Here is a 16,562-nt window from a genome sequence, read left to right as displayed (position 1 = left end):
ATGTTACCGTCATTACCGTCGTGCCACGTTGTGAAAATACAGTAAACAAAAGTAAGGCGCGGGCCGCTATGGCTGAACCAGGCGCCATGGTGCTTTTAAAAAAAGCATTGGCCGCACGCGCGCCTCGCGCTTGAAGTTAAAAAAACAAGCTGCAAACAAAACATAGCGGAAGAGTCTACTCCGGGCGACCGATAAACTCCTTAACCTGGCAGCAGGGGTGGGAGGAGAGTTCCATAGGCAGCCTGTGTTTGGTGGTGGGAGGGAGGGCAGCCTACGGGGAGATGGCGCTTTAAAGTTGAAAGCACGGCGCTTAGGAAATGGGCGCCACGTGTGAAGTTAATTAAAACAAGCCCGGCGGAGCGTGGCGCGCGCGCGCTTGGGGGCGGGGGAGCGAACCCTTTGAAGTGCTCCCAAAAAGCGGAGTGCATGGCGGCACCAAGCGTGTGATTGTGCGCGTGCTAGCAATGCAATCCGCTTTTTGGGAGCACTTTTAAAAGCCCCTATAGTCTCGCTTTGCGATCGCTTACGCGATAGCAAGGCGAGACCTAAAAAAGCAGTGTTGTGAGGGTGCAGTACCACAGGCTGTCACTAGGTGACCCTTGGGACCTCTTTTGGCCACATATGCTACTGCAGCCTGCAGCATGCCTAGGCAAAGGATATAAAAGGGGGTGGTGATGGACGGAGCATCAGAACCAATCAAACACTCACACCCAGTCAACAGATCTGGGTTTGATCCATCACCGTTCTTTAGCCCACTCTGCCACCCCAGTTCAGACATGGCCATATGCAAATATGACCCTGTTCCTCATGGGAACAGTCCAGCCCGAACTGCCAAGCCATGTCTTCCCTGGACCGGAAACAAGCTTCCTAGGACCGGTTTCTGGCATTTCAGCCGTCTTCAGCCAAGCTTGCTTGAATCCAGTGGCAAAGTGAGCAAGGGACTCACGTCTGAGCATACCCTGCCAACTTATGGCAAACAAAGCGGTACAAAAGGGGTGGTGATGGACGGAGCATCAGAACCAATCAAACACTTTTTTGCATTAGGCAAAGGATATGGCACATCGGTGAGAGCTGTCAACTGGTGAGCTGGGGATCCGTGTTCGAGTCTGATGTCTGCTCAACATCCTGTGAAAATGGGCTGATTGTTTAATTTGCCCCAGAGCATTTAATATAAAATAAGGGGCAATGCCCTGCAAATTATGTGTAAAGTAACCAAAAAACAAGCAACCCAGTAGTAGCCTCGGAGGAGTGGTGGGGGCTTGCGAGAAGTGTTGTGGGAGGAGTGAGGGGGAGGCACGGGGAGATTAAGGGACATAAAGCAACCAAAGCAGTGTTGTGGGAGGGGGAGGCATGGGGAGACAAAGGGACGGCAGCAAGCACATGAATCGACCAAAGTTTCATTGCAAAACTAAACTGAACAGTTAATGAGCAAAGAAAAATAATTCTCTCTAAGTATAAATACCTTGAACAGTAAGAACACATGTAAGAGGGTCAGTCCTTATGGGACGATACAAAATTCCAAAAGGAGGGACTACTAAGTATATTCACCATTGGAAAGCCAGCATATCTAAAGGACAGCAGCAGGAACCGATGAAAAAGATGGGTGTTTTTTCAAGCTCGTTATCCTATATACATCATGTGTCGAAGAGACAGCACAAGCGCTCCCTAGGTGAGACCTAAAAAAGGATAGCTGTTTTTAAAGCAATTTGAGGGACTGGGCATCGTAAACGTAATACCAGCTGTGTTAAGGTAAATACATTGGCCGGGCCCCTGACTTCAAAGCAAACTATCCAGCAGTAAAGTTTGTCTTCCACGTCTGCCTGCAGGGTCCTCCTGTGACTCTAACAGGCAGGCGCCACACACAAGATCCCTTGCTGGAAAGTTGATTTGAAGATGACTGTCAGGGGCCGGTCAATGTAAGTAACTTAAGGTAATTACATTGTCCCGCCCCTGACAGTAATGAATGCCACAGAGATTCCTTATTCTGTGCATGTCAAACTACGCCGAATGAGGACTTCTTTCTTCAACACGCATCTTGCCTGTATTTCTTCCTTTTTTCATTCCAGGGTAGGCACGTGCGGAAACTGCAGAATTACCTCTAGTTTTGGATCTTCTCACTGCATATTGGAAAAAAGGATTTCGTACATCCCTATTTATGAAGTCAGATCCCCTTGCTTTAGCCACCTGTGTTTTGAACCACATGACCAGTGGTTTCACTTTAGTCAAATGTATCGTTTTCATGTGTTTAGGACTTCATTTTGCTTTGTGAAGTGGAGGTGACCTTTGTGGATGGGTTGTAACCATAAAAAAAAGATGTTTCTTGATGTACAATAGCCCTTATACGAGTCAGAAAATTAATTATAACGCCTAAAGGGCTTTGAGATCCTTACAGAATCGCAAATAGAAGGGGAGCGAAAGGGGCATACTTCTCCTACTTGCGATTTGGAAAATAATGTAGCCACGGTTTGCGACTGCCGCTGCAATCACAATCCATTGAGGAGTTACTAACCCTCAAGTTGGAGTGGTAACTGATTCGCAAAGGGCCTGGTGTCCCATTGGAGCATCTTCCCATTAGCGAATAATATCAGTAGCCTTTCAGGTAGCAGGCAGTGGTGCAGAGGTGTCCTCTTGGGGTACCTACCCCTTTGTGAATCATATCAGCCTCCTTAGGGGGAACAGACAGTGGTCAAGAGGCGCGCCGCCTGCTCCCCCTAATGTCTTCCCAAATGGAACCATGGTTTAAAAAAAAAAAAACAGCACCTGTGTCTTAATGAAGATGGGCTCCTTTGAAAACGTTTCCCATTTGGCAAAGTCAATTTAGGGATGGAGGTTTGCTGTCCCTTGCAAACCCCAATCCCTGCGATGGCAGGCATTCACTGGGAGTTGCAAATTGAGACCTGACTTATGAGTATACATTAAACAGACCATTTTGCTAACACCTCGGAATAGACAATTTGCAATGTGACCTATTAGCAGAGAGGGCGCACCACAAACTGTATTGCTATTCACAAACCAGTTGGTGTGCAAACTGCACATCTCTGGTTTGGAAATGGGAATGAAATATCCGGCCGCTGTTGATCCATGCCTCTAGGCAGCAGGCAGCCCAGGCCTGTTTCTGGCATTGCATTAGGGCATGAGTTGGGAAGGCATTTTTCCCCTCAGATTTCCTAGTAGTGAGACATTAGGCTCAAGAGACCACATTTTGCTGTCATAGGCAACGACTCCTCCTACTTCGAGGTACTTTTGTTTACAGATGTTGTTCATTGTCTCAAGAAAATGAGCCACTTCTCTTGCTGCCAATCCCAAATGGCGGTTCCGTTACAGGATAGATTTCTGACATGACTACTCTTGCGTAACGTATTCACTCAGGTCTGATTTTGAGGAGGGTGGTAATGGAACATCCTCTGATTTCAGGACGTAGTGCTAAAATCAAAGGAGAATTCAGAAGTTCAATCTCCAGTTTCAAAATTTGAGGTGTAGCTCAAACAGTCCAGTTTTTCTTTCTTTAAATAATGGTACTTGTAGCAGGTCATACTCCACTACACATTCAGACCACAAATACCAGAATGCAAAGAAAAAGCTCAGGGTGGACGAGCTCTGTAAGTTATCTCCATATCCTGAGGATAATATGGTGGACAAAAGTCATCCTCTTCAATGTCAGAATCTCCTCCAGAAATTAGAAGATTTTTCCTTGCCATCAAACTCAAAATCAGGCTGAAACCCTATACAGTGACCCCTTTTTTGTGTCCTCTTCATCCTACCCTGATTCTAACTTTCCTCAAAACGCTAATATAACTCCAGCCCTAGACAAATCTTACAGCTATCCCTCACCCTCACACCAACCTTATCCTAACCTATAATCAATATCTTTACTTTATCTCATGTACAACAACAATATTTAATTGCCATCAATCATGTCTCCAACAAAAATGATTTAATGACTCGTGAACTTTTCTTCGTCATGAATGTTCATTGCATGGACTTGCTGAGCTTACGTTGCTCTGGTCTACGAGTAAGCAACAACACTGGTAGAGGGAGGATGTTAATGGAAGCAAACAATCTCAGGAGGTAAACGATGTAAATGCATTGCTTTGACGTCCACAGATGTATCCTGATCACCCCCAATATCCTGCGAGTGGAGAACAGCGAGACAGTTGTTTTCGAAGTCCACAATCATAACGCCGCTATTAATGTCGAAGTCTCTGTGTACAACTTTCCACAGAAGAGGAAGAGTCTTTTCTCTACCAACATCGGTGTCAACAGCGAAAATGGGTACTTGGGGATGTCAGAGATAAAGGTGAGTGGACGCGGAATTAACTCTTCTGGGCAGGGGACAGTAGGGCATTGACCGAGATCACACGCTGCACAACATTGTTCAATATAAGATGTTAAGAACATTAGAAAATGGAGAACGGCAGGTTATTGCTTACAAACACCACGCTGATCACAGAACAGCGCCATCCCTAATTGGCAATATAGTGTGCAAAACACCCATGGTTCAGTTACATAAGACAAGGAAAACACATGGCTATTACACTATTTTAAAGGTCATGGTGGTAATAATAGAAACTTAGTCCTGGCTCTTCTTCTCTTTATTCAGGTTCCTGCCAAAGAAATGAAGGCAGATTCCAAACTCAAACAGTATGTCTACGTCATCGCCAAATCTCCTGTATGCCAAGTAGAGAAAGTGGTCCTGGTTTCCTTTCAAAGTGGATACATATTTATCCAGGCCGACAAAACTATTTATACACCTGGATCTACAGGTAAGGACGCTTTTTCTACAATAAGTTTGATATTTAACAAGATACGATTCAAACTTGAAGGTGCAGTTAACAATATTGAGGATGAATATGTATCTACAGAAAATATTATTGGCGACACAATTGTCAAAATTAATTACCTGGAAAAAAATCTTCCCTCCAGATATAAGCTCTAAATATTCCCTGGTGTCAGACTGTAACCCAGAACACCTTTTAATGTATGTATCCCTTGTTATTGAATTGCTCACATTTGTACATCCAACCAGAGCAAACAGAAACGAGATTTTACAGAGAAGTCCCAGAAGAGAAATGTTGCATCTCTAAGAACTGAAGAATACCAGGCATTAAACTTCCAAACTTGCATGATATACATAGTTCAGTTCAGTTCAGTTCAAAAATCTTTATTTCGGTCTTTAAGACCATAAAAGTTTGTGTACAATATAATCCAAATCGTGACAAGTATGATTAAGACACATCGAACGGAGAGATATAAGAATCAAAGTGCAAAATCTTTGGGTGCGGGAGAAGATTTGGCTGCACTGGCCAGTGGGCAAGCCAATTGGTTCAGAAAAGTGCAAGTGCAATAATGACGAAAAATAAAAAGCACAGGCATAAATACAATAGCAAACAAGTCAATTGCAAGGACCAACCAATGCACAGCAAATTTGATAAAATCGGTACAATAAAAAATATGCCTGGAGAGGGTTATACATAAAAAACTCAATTAAAAATAATCATCTCACGGTTAAAAATTTAAAACAATTAAAAGAATACATTTTTTTTCTTCTCTCCTTATTATACGCAATAGAATAGTCTATACGCTAGCAGCTGGGGTGGTTATTATTATCTTTTTTTTCTTTTTCTAAGAAAGCCCAACGCCTGCACCACATTGCGTTTAAAAAATGGGAAACAGCAAAGAAAATGGGCTTAGAGGTATCGTACTTCAAAACTCTAAATGCCTCCTGGCAATGCACAAACTCCATGTTCCTACACAGCTGAATAAGCCGAAACTGTCTTGCCGATTTATAACCTGGGCAGAAAAATAAAGCATGCAGCTCTGACTCCTGCTGATGGTTACAAGCTGGGCACCCACGATGGCCCGATACAGACCATTTGGAAGTGAAGGCCCGCAAAGGAAGGGTACTAAATCTAAACTGGAGGTATAATTTTCTTGCTGAGAATGGTAGAATATCATCCAGAAAGGATTCTAATTTATACTCATCTTTCACAGTAACAAAGTCTACTGTCAGAACGCCTAGGTTTGGATTCCCATAGATGACTTCCAATTTGTGAGTTCGATAAGTTCTCACCAGTCAGCACGTGAGAATGTGATTCTATATTGTGATTGGCCAGAGTGGAGTCACAGGTATTCCACGTGGTCGCATGAGAAGGACTACCAATCCAATGGGGAGTACATACAGGTACGGGCACCATATTGTAATGTAGGGCTATCCCAGTGAGTCAAATAGTTCACGCAGTATATCACACCCTGGTAGCTAGCCCTGATGTAGGCACTGACTGTATAGGTCGAAAGTGCATAATAGTAGTAAAAAATCCAATGAAAGGCTGCTATGCTATGTCGAACAGAATTCAATTGTAGTATGGCTATACATGGTTATACTAATATTTTATTATAAAAACAAGTAGATTGGTAAAGAGACCCCGAAAAGGCCAAAGAGATTTAACAAGAGCGAAAAAAAAATTATGTTTGATCGCGAAACATGAAGGAATTACGTGACCAGCCACACAATTTCTTCATTCAGACCTTTACGAACTGTATCAAAGTGAAAAATCCAAAAGGATTCTCTTTCTTTTCTTATTTTGTCTGTGTCTCGTCCAGCTTTAGGAACGATTTTCTCCAATATCAGCCACCGAAGTTCTTTCTCGGTGTGTTTGAAGTCCAAAAAGTGACTTACTATTGGAGCTTGTCTTTTGCCAGTTCTAATCGCAGATTTGTGTTCCGATAATCTAGTTCTGAACTCTCTGCCTGTCTCACCTATGTATCCTAATCCACAAGGACAGAGTATTAAGTAGACCAAGTTATTACTTCTGCAGTTTGTGTGACTTCTCAGTTTGACTGTTTTAGGGCCATACGTGCAGACTTGGGTGGTAATAGCTGAAGGGCACGCATGGCTTACTTTAAAATTGTGATATTTAATCTTCTACAGAAAACCTCGTTCAATTTTAGGGCTTCATGCCCCTCCTGTTGGTGGCCCTGAAGAAGGTGGCTCCCCACCGAAACGCGCGTAGGCCTACCCTACTCGTCTAGAGGAGAGGTCCCAGCAGACCCAGCACCATCAGAAAAGATCTGTGTTAGCTGCTGATCCTCTCTCTGTATAACTTTGTGGAACCGTGCTAAGCCTCTAAATGTCTTCTGGGATTTTAAAAGTATGAGTATGACTGATGTATGATTGAGAGTATGATTCTTTTTGTGCTATATTAGTGGCGAGGTGATGTATATTTAAAAATAAGTTTTTTGTTCTGTTATCTAATGAATATATATATGTATTGCTTATAAAATATTGGATACTACTTTCTCAGTAGATCTTACTTAATTGAAAAAAAGTGAAAAAATAAAAATGGTCATTAAATAATACTTTAAATTGTTTATATCTTCAATTATTCTATTATGGTGGCAGGAGAGAACTTGCTTAAGTCTCTGACAAAAGAAATATAGGTGCTGATAGAGGTTTCTTAGATTATTACCTGCAGGAAGTTTCTTAATTGCTTTGTAAACCTCCAGAAGGGTGATCCCAACAGGCACCCCATCAGAATACCTAGGTGAGGGAGTAGTCACCTCAACTACCAGGCCGGTGTCTATACACGAGACCCCTTGAGTGGCGGTGTGGCTGCCAATATGGGTGCCAGGGTCGACTTCCATTGTGTATAGCGCCTGAAAATGATCTGCCCACTTTTCTGCTGGTATTTTCGGCTCTAAGGCTGAATTACCTTCCCGACTACCTGTTCTAACTATGGCCCAGAATTCCTTCATGTCCCGGTTCCATAAGGCGGTTTTTATATCCTCTCATTTATTCACTTCCCAGGACTGCTTTGCTTGGCAAACAACCTCTTTATATAAAGCCCTCCTAGATTTCGTTAAAGGCTTATTTTTTGCTTTGATAGCCCGTTTTGCCTTTCGGCATTTATCGTTAAACCATGACTGGGTTGCAATTTTTGGTTTTTTGGGGTGCACTCTCGGGTAAAATATATCAGCTAGTTTGGTTGACAAGCTCTTATGGAGTTCTCCAACTTGGTTGATGGGGGCTAAGTTATCCCCGTCAGCGGAAATGCTGCTAACTTCTTGCAAAACTGGTATTACTACTTCATATAGAGCGCCCAGCTTCTCAGGTGTTTGCTTTATTACCCCCACTTAATTCTTCTTCTGTTGTTAGTAAGTGATGGCCTGTTCTCGGGGAAGGGACTACTAACAAGGGCAATGCCTGAGTCCGGCACCTTCAATACCAATGCCAAGGCGTTATGGTCACAATCATGCTGTGGTAAGACGGCAAAGTCAAGGACCCTGTGCCATGATCTGGTCTCCACTAAGATATAATCCAGAAGAGAGGCTTGGCCAATTCTATTAAATGTTAATTTCCCTGGCCTATCAGAGGTTGTGCGGCCATTACGCGCTCTCAGCGAGTGGTTTAGCAGAATGGCATTTATTTGGAGTACCAGGGGGGACCAGGACTTAATCGGCTGGATTTGCGGGTCAGGAATAGTCCACTGGGGGGAGTCCTCATTAAAAATTAGATCGTGAATGCCAGGAAGGGGTTCAAATCGGCAGTTAAAATCGCCCCCTACGTTCAACCTCGTATTAAACGGGAGAGTGGGAATAAAGGAGTTTAATACATCAAGGGTTAGTGATTCCTTTCTCGCACTTACAGGTCGGGAATAGACATTAATAAGGGCAAACTTCAGCTTTGTAGGAAAACTAAGCATTACACATTGGATATCACTGGAGGAAGTGTACAGGGGACTAGCTAGACAGCCCACATGTGAGTTGACCCAGATAGATAAACCCCCAGATGATCTGCCCCTCTCTCTTGTAACAGCTGGTATATTAAATGTCACAAATCCCACCCTTGTGCAGTCGTCCCTTGCCCATGTTTCCTGGAACATGCAAATGTCATACTGGTCCACGAAAAGTCCCCAATCAGGGTAGGAGAGTTTACCCTTGATGCCAGCCACGTTCTAGGAGAGGATCTTCAGCTTACTACCTGTATACAGGATTTCTCTTGGGGGATCAATACAGTGTGCAGTTACAATTGGGGAGTTTGCCCCCTGTGCGATGTTATTGGGAGGGGCAGAAGGATTGGGAGATATGGGTCCCGGAAAATGACATGGACCCACAGGACCCTTAATCCCCTGAAAGGTGGCTACTGCCCGAGCCCGCAGGTCTGGGCCTAACTCTGGGTGGGAGGGCTGGCTTATACCCCCATGATCTGGCTCCACTCGTCCTCTCGGGTGCGTCGTAGTGCTCTTTGAATGGCCCAGTCCGACTATCCCTGCTAGTCAGTCCACATCTTCCAGAGCCCAAAATCGGTTGTGTACAGGCAGATTTAAAAAAAGAGGTCTAATGGTAGGGTGCCTGTAATCAGCGTTCTGGTGGTCAATCGGCTGCCTATCCTACCCTGAGATTACCTCTACCCTACCAGGGTTATAACAGTGAGAGTAGAAATGGTCAAGTGAGAGAGCTCTCACCTCTGTGTGGGGCTCTGTGGGGCTGGATTCATGGGTTATAAGCCTGCGTACAGTCTGGGGATTTTTAAAATTGATAACCACACAATCCCCTTGGATTGTATTTTTTACTAGGTCCCACCCAATCAACTCTCCGCACCATCAAGATTTCCCCAGCCTTTCATAGGGGAACTGCCTATGCTTTGCTAACCAAAACAAACTCTTGTTCCTCAGTTCTAGTTGTGACTCCCTCTGGGTATTATTAAGTAGTGGGACCCCTGTCAAGATAATTACATAGGGTGATGATGCTGGTGTAAGGTTTATGGTTGGCTGGGTAGCTGCTTCCAGCATACCCACTGGACACTCTTCCTTCCTCAACTCTTCTCCGCTTGTGCTCGGCCCTGATACACTATTGGTGGTTTGGTGGGTTCTCCGCATGGTATCGATTGTGGCATTATTCTCAACCGCACAGTGAGGTATCTTCATTGTTGTGTTCACTGTCCGTTCTTGTGCTCGCTGTACGTCAGGTTGCTGAAGGGTACGACTGGTGTCTTGGCTAGTGATCGGCTGTGTATTGGGGTCGTGAGTCCTAAGTGTGTAATGAAAGGTCTCAGATCTCCCCTGGACCAAGGTATGTACCGTCACTTTCCCAGGGAGAGAATATCAGTTCTAAACTTATGGAATATAACATATACACAGCACTTCCTAAGGTGGGCAAACTTTCAACACTCCCCCAAAGGCAAGGCAAGAAAACAATATCACATAAGTCTCCTCTAGACCAAGGTAACACACACAACACTTCTCTCGAGCGAGATGTAGTTTGCACATCACTTGCCAGGAGTAGAATAACTTCCTATAACACAATTACCTGCTAGAAGGGAATTCACCCATCCTTCTACAACAGAATACTTGGCCAAGAAGAGTCCACACCTCCTGCTACAAGGAAAAGACGAATTGGTATATCTGGGATATATTTATTAGTAAATAGCACCACACAGTAAGCCAAATGTACCTATCATAGCAGACTCTAACATATCAATAGTATGATTGAAACACAATCAAGGCAAACATATATGTAGAAATATATACATGTATATAAATGTATGGAACCTGAAAATAAGGTTATAGTAAGCAAGAACAGTAGGAAAACTAGAAATTAGTGGAACACCTCACCAACTGTCTGTCCATCCCGTTTCCACTTCGCCAAAGGGGAGTCCGGTTCTTCGGCTGAAATAGGAGACAGTAGTGACACTATACGCCCCACTGCCACAGCTGCACGTCTGCCCTGTGATGAACTTCAACCGAACAGAACCCAGACACCTCCTTTAGTACAAGTGGAGACGAGTGGAGACATAAGACGAAGCTCCTGGTGAGCCTCGCCCCCTTTTCCCATCAGAGTCCGTACCACTCCGCACCAAGGCCACAGCTTCAGCTGGCCAGGCGTCTGTTATGGCTTCAGAGCAGAGCGAGCACATTCGTCTGACAAGATCCAGTTCTTTCTGGTCAGTAAAGTGCAAAAAACAAGTGAAAAGAAAAACATGCCCTTCTCACCTAGTCAAGCTCAGAAAATGGCGACAGCTCAGAAAATGGAGCCACTCAAGCATAAGCCTCTATTCACGCAAAAGAGCAAAATTAGTATGCAAGATGACATAAAATCAGGCCAAAGCCAACAGCAAGCACTGCCGTTAAGCAAGAGAAAGTCAGAAATCAGAATGACATGAAGCCATGCCAAAGGCAATAGTTCAACACATAATTCACATAACCCAAATAACACTATAGACTTTATCCCTCAGTATACAATATTGAGCACGTGTGCACCACCACCCACAACACTGCACCTCAACATCCCATACCTTCTATTCTTAGCAAGACTATTCTACTGAAAGACACCAAGATTACAGGACAGAAGAGAAGCAGACATATGCAGGGCCATCCTACGTTAAGGCTAGGCTAACATAACACACTAAAATGGTGGTGGTTGAGGGTCATCATAGGGTGTCAGACCACAAAAGTGGCTCATTCACTACAAAGTGTCACCTGATTGTCTAGAGGAGCCCGGCTGTTAGAATCTATCTGGCAATTGGGACCACCCCCCCTCGATGTAGATTGTGTTGTATTGGCGCTGACTTGCATTTGCCTTGGATCCCCCAAAGATGTCAAATTATTTAATTAGGCGACTAAAGGGGCAACTTCTTCCTTTAGAATAACTCTAAATTGAGTCAGCAGGTCTGCCAATAAAGTCTGAGCACAGGGTAGATATTTTGGATCTATACCAGTGGTAACAGGCATTCTAATGTTGGGTTTAGTATGGGTGTACATTCTACACTTGCCTCGTTCCCTACTTTTGCTTTCTTACTGTTAGTGCCCTCCCAACGGTTTGCTTACGTTTCCCATTTTTACGAGTGCCTTCACCCTCATCCCCCTTTCTAATTACAATTGTCGAGACATTTGCTTGTTGTGAGGGGGGCGGGGAAGCATTTCTAGTAGATAAAGGTACTGTGGGAGTGATGTTGGGAATAGGCACATCTACTATTGGAAAGGAGAGATCAGGGGTGATTGACAACCGCCTTTCAGTGCTTTCAATTTCGGTTGTGATGGCACCTATGGCCCTTTGTAACATTTTATCAATTGAGGTTGGGAGGGGTGGGGAAGAGGGGTTGACTTGGGCTCGGGTCTTTTTAGTAGCACAAGTGCGTTTCTCCATAGTGTAGTTTTAAGAAACAATCTGCACTATAACCGCCCTTTGGATAAATCTAACGATCCGACGGGCAATAGGCAAACAGACAAACCTTTTAGTAATATAATAATGACCCAGAAGAGTTTGTTATACTAATAGGTAGAGATGACCGTTAGGCTAAACCCCTTAAAGTCCAAATAAGTATAGTCAATCGACCATGAGCATGCAGCATATACAGTTTAGAATGATGAGGGGGGCGCCCAGAGGGAACCAGTCTACTTGCCGTGGCGGGGTGATTTTCACAGTGATCCTACAGTAAGATATCGGGTACCACTCTGCCGCATTCTCTGGGGGAAATCTTTAAAGTCCACTGCTGGGTGGTTAGAATCAAGTGGGGTGGCCCTGCCCTGTCTCTTCCTGTCAATGACGGGCAAGGACGGGCCCGCCCTTGGCCCGGGCTTCACCCGGTCGCGGCCCGCGTGCGTCCCGTGCCACGGCAAAGGCAGCAGCGCTTTTGAGCGCGAGTTAGGCTCCTCCCCCACACCTGATGCCGCCGTATTGGATTATAGGGCACCCTGGGACTTGAAGTCCCACCAGGGTCTAGCGCGGCTCTGCAGGGATGAAGGTTGCAGCGCTGGAGGGAGGTGAAGGTCAGGATACTACACCCTGGGACAGAATTCCCACCAGGGTGTTGCTGGAACCACAGGCTGAGCCCCGCAAGCAGGAGAACGGCTTCACAGGAGCACATAGTTATCTCAAATCAACTGTGAAAGCATACTAATTGCCTTTGACAAAAAATCCAAGTTAATACTAAATTGATAATCCCATAGAAATATAAAGAAGCTAGGAAAATAAATCTGATTAATTTTATTTTTGAACTGTGCATTCCTGGTAGATGCTGAATCATGGGGGGACCTCTCGTGTCAATGAGCCCTTATGCACAAAGCCTAAGATTTTCTTGAGAGAATTTAAGGTCTCATCCTTCTCCATTTTATGATATCTTAAATGCGGGATATGTTGTCTACAATCAATCAATCAATCAATCAGGGGTTTATATAGCGTGCTACTCATCCGTGAGGGTCTCAAGGCGCTGGCGGGGGGGGAGCGGCTCTGGATCATTCGAAGAGCCAGCTCTTGAGGTCCTTACTGAATGTGTGCAGGGTCGGGGAGCATCTGATGTTCACAGGGAGCTCTTTCCAGGTTTTAGCTACTCTGTAGGAGAAAGCTCTCCCGCCGGTTCTGTTTCTGCGGATGCGGGGGACCTCTACCAGGGCGAGGTCAGTGGAGCGGAGGTTCCTCTTGGGTACATGGAAGGATACTCTCTTGTTGAGGTATTTGGGTCCGATGTTGTTGAGGGATTTGTAGGTGTGGGTGAGGAGTTTGAAGTTGACCCTCTTCTCAACGGGGAGCCAGTGGAGGCCTCGTAGGTGTTGGGTCATGTGCTCGTGATGAGGTGTCCCGAGGACAAGTCTGGCTGCGGCGTTCTGGATGGGTTGGAGTTTGTGTAGAAGAGTGTTGTTGATTCTGGCGTAGAGGGCGTTGCCGTAGTCCAGTCTGATGGTTATGAGTGCGTGGGTGACGGTCCTTCTGCAGTCAGGGGGGATCCATTTGAAGGTCTTACGGAGGATGCGAAGGCAGTTGAAACTAGTGGAGGCGACCGCTTTGATCTGGCGGTTCAAGGAGAGGGAGGAGTCGAGGATGATACCGAGGTTCCGAGCTTGGTCTGTAGGGGTGGGTGGGCTCCAGAGGGTGGAGGGCCACCAGGTGTTGTCCCAGGCAGAGGTGCAGGGTCTGAGGATGAGGACCTTGGTCTTCTCTGAGTTTAGCTTCAGGGAGCTGTCTTTCATCCAGGCTGCCACGTTCTTCATTCATTCCTGGAAGCAGAGTGTGGTGTCTTTGGGGTTCTTCGTGAGTGAGAGGATGAGCTGGGTGTCGTCCGCATAGTAACACAGCCTTTCCTCTTTGTACAACAAGGAAAAACGAGAGATCTACCTGACCTCTGCTACAGCCTACTGGTGGGAAGAAATGCAATTTGAGAATACCAAAATATGTGCTTTGCCAACTCCATCAAGTGGGGCCCCAAATAAATGCAACACTCCCATTTGCTTTCTGGTCAGGAATTGTTTCTAGAGGCTGATTTTGCATCAAGTTGCACTTCCTTGTCCCTAAGCCATGAAGTTGGATAGCAATTTGTAAATGTGAAGTCCTGTCCTCCCACTGTCCTAAAACTAGTGTCTATAAGATCTGTGGACTTTTTTGTAAACGTCTCATCATTTATGTTGGTTGGACTAAGTGCGTGATGGTGTTAAACCCTGGTAGAATTCCATCTCAAGGCACGCACTCCTGTATGTTCTTTAGAGGTATACCAGTTCATCAGAGTTCTCTGTCGCTGTTTTTACACAAAAGACCCATGTGCTGACTGCAGTGGGTAATTTCTTCCAAACGTTTGCTAAAAATGTAGGTAATAAAGCCGTTCAAATAGCACAAGCAGGACTCTAGCTCTCTGTTCACTGCCTGGACTTTTCAGCAGGTGAAAATATATCTGATGATGATGTGCTTTACTCTCTTGGTGGCAAGCTGAGTGCCAAGGGACCTGGCATAGTCAGTTGTTTCTCGGCACTAGGCTGCCCTGCATCAAACATGGTCTAAAAACTCATTTTGTTGTCAAAGACAACTGAAAGACCAAATGAAACTGAAATAAAGAGAAGCAAAAGGGCCTACCAGGGACTTATTTATTTTATTTGAGAGTTTTATATAGTGCTAGCTAGACCAGAAGGTATCAGAGCACTTTACAACAGTAAATGTTCACAACATAGACAACAAGTGTAGGAGACATTTATTATAGTGCTAGCTAGGTACATGAGGGGATTCACAAGAGTCACAGTTTGATTAAAAGATGTGTCAACTGACCTTACGGTGGTCAAGGTTGGGACGAATTGCCTCCTGTACAGTGTGGATCCTGAATATCAAATAGGGAATAATGTTAAATGCAAAATATCGAGGGCCAAAATATCAACAGGTAAGTATATAGAGAGTTTTTTGCATCTAACTCCACATATATGTACCTTGACAATATATGTATCTTCAAGGTACGTCGATGTGGGTTTAAGAATTAGTAACTTTATACTTCTCCATATGCACTTACCTTGCAATATTTATATTTTGGGCCACAACATTTTGGTTATGATAATAAGGTATCACAATTTTCCTGTATTCAATATTGCAGATTACAACTCTCCTGAACACCCTATTATGGTAAGACTCTGGTCATCAACTCAAGAGGTCGTATTAAGATCCAAGGGAAAACTGAGCAAAATCCTCCACTTCTAATCGACCCCTTAAGCTGATTACAATAGCCTTACCATAAAAAGGTGTACAGGAGAGTTGTAATCTGCGTTATTGAATGCAGGAGAATTAAGTTCAATCTTGTGGGCCAAGGGAAGGCAAAATAGGCATCTAAGGTCGATTTACGCATAGTGGCCTGGGGGTGTAAGAGACCTGAGCAAAAGCTTTATGTTCCCCCGGGGCACTATGGTATTACGGAACAGGCCACTATCGCTTGTGTGGCCCCTTCTGCAATACTGATTGCGCTGGCACACATGTAGCAACAGCGCTATCTTCAGGGGCCATTCCCTCATTTCAATTGTGGTATTGCCTCATGAAGGAATCATTTTGCCTCTGCTCCTGCGCCCTATTACAGATGTGAGCGCAGAGGCGAAACAGGCCCTTAGGAGGTGCACTAATAGTATGCCACAAAAACGTTAGTGCACTGCCAGTGTCTCATCAGGACAGCCCTCGGAAGGAGTGAAATGGGGTTTCAATAAACCCACCGACACTCAGCAGCAGGCGGGTGCAGTTGCTCACTGCACCCGCCTGCCGAAGTATCTCTGTCCCTTTTTTAGGTCTTGCCTAGGCGCGCTGTCTCAAAGAGATATGTTGTATTTAGGTATGAGCTTTAAAAAAAATCCCATCTTTTTCATTGGTTCCTGTTACTGTGCTTCAGAAATGCTGGCTTATCATTGGTGAATACACTTAGTATAGTCCCTCCTTTTGTTCTGCTCTGGAGACTGCGACTGCTACGTGAATCACTCAATCTTCTGGGCCTCCCAGAACAACACCTCTCATCCCTCGCAGCTTCTTTGCATTCTGAACAGCTGCTCTTTCCCCCCTCTCATGGGCTGCAGCTGCCTCCTCCTCCCAACGCCCTCCCATGTTAATGACGTGAGGAGGAAGCTGGAAAAGCGTTTTCTTAAAATACTGCCTTGTAGGTGTTACAGTAGTTCATGTTTGCTGGGATTTTCTGTTTTTCTTGCTTTGCAAACATTCTTGAACTTTTAGCTAGGCGAATAGTCATATCGAAACTGTAAGCATTACGGAGGCTGTTGTTTCACTTAAGAGTCGTTTTTGTTTCCTGGGACATGGACCACAGAATCCAGCTACCAACAGAT

General features: G+C 44.8%; 1 protein-coding gene across 1 annotated transcript in view; it reads left to right on the top strand.

The window, feature by feature from the left end:
- LOC146833096 (A.superbus venom factor 1-like) overlaps positions 1-16,562 on the top strand; it is a 663,114-nt gene that overhangs the window by 101,662 nt on the left and 544,890 nt on the right. The window contains exons 2-3 of the mRNA XM_085600729.1: positions 4,105-4,297; positions 4,601-4,763. Of these exons, the coding sequence (XP_085456855.1) occupies positions 4,105-4,297; positions 4,601-4,763 (356 nt within the window). The remainder of the gene's footprint in view (positions 1-4,104; positions 4,298-4,600; positions 4,764-16,562) is intronic.

Source organism: Triturus cristatus, chromosome 4_2 (genome assembly GCF_964204655.1).
Source record: "Triturus cristatus chromosome 4_2, aTriCri1.1, whole genome shotgun sequence".
NCBI classification, from domain to species: domain Eukaryota; kingdom Metazoa; phylum Chordata; class Amphibia; order Caudata; family Salamandridae; genus Triturus; species Triturus cristatus.
This window is presented reverse-complemented; position numbering and strand designations above follow the sequence as displayed.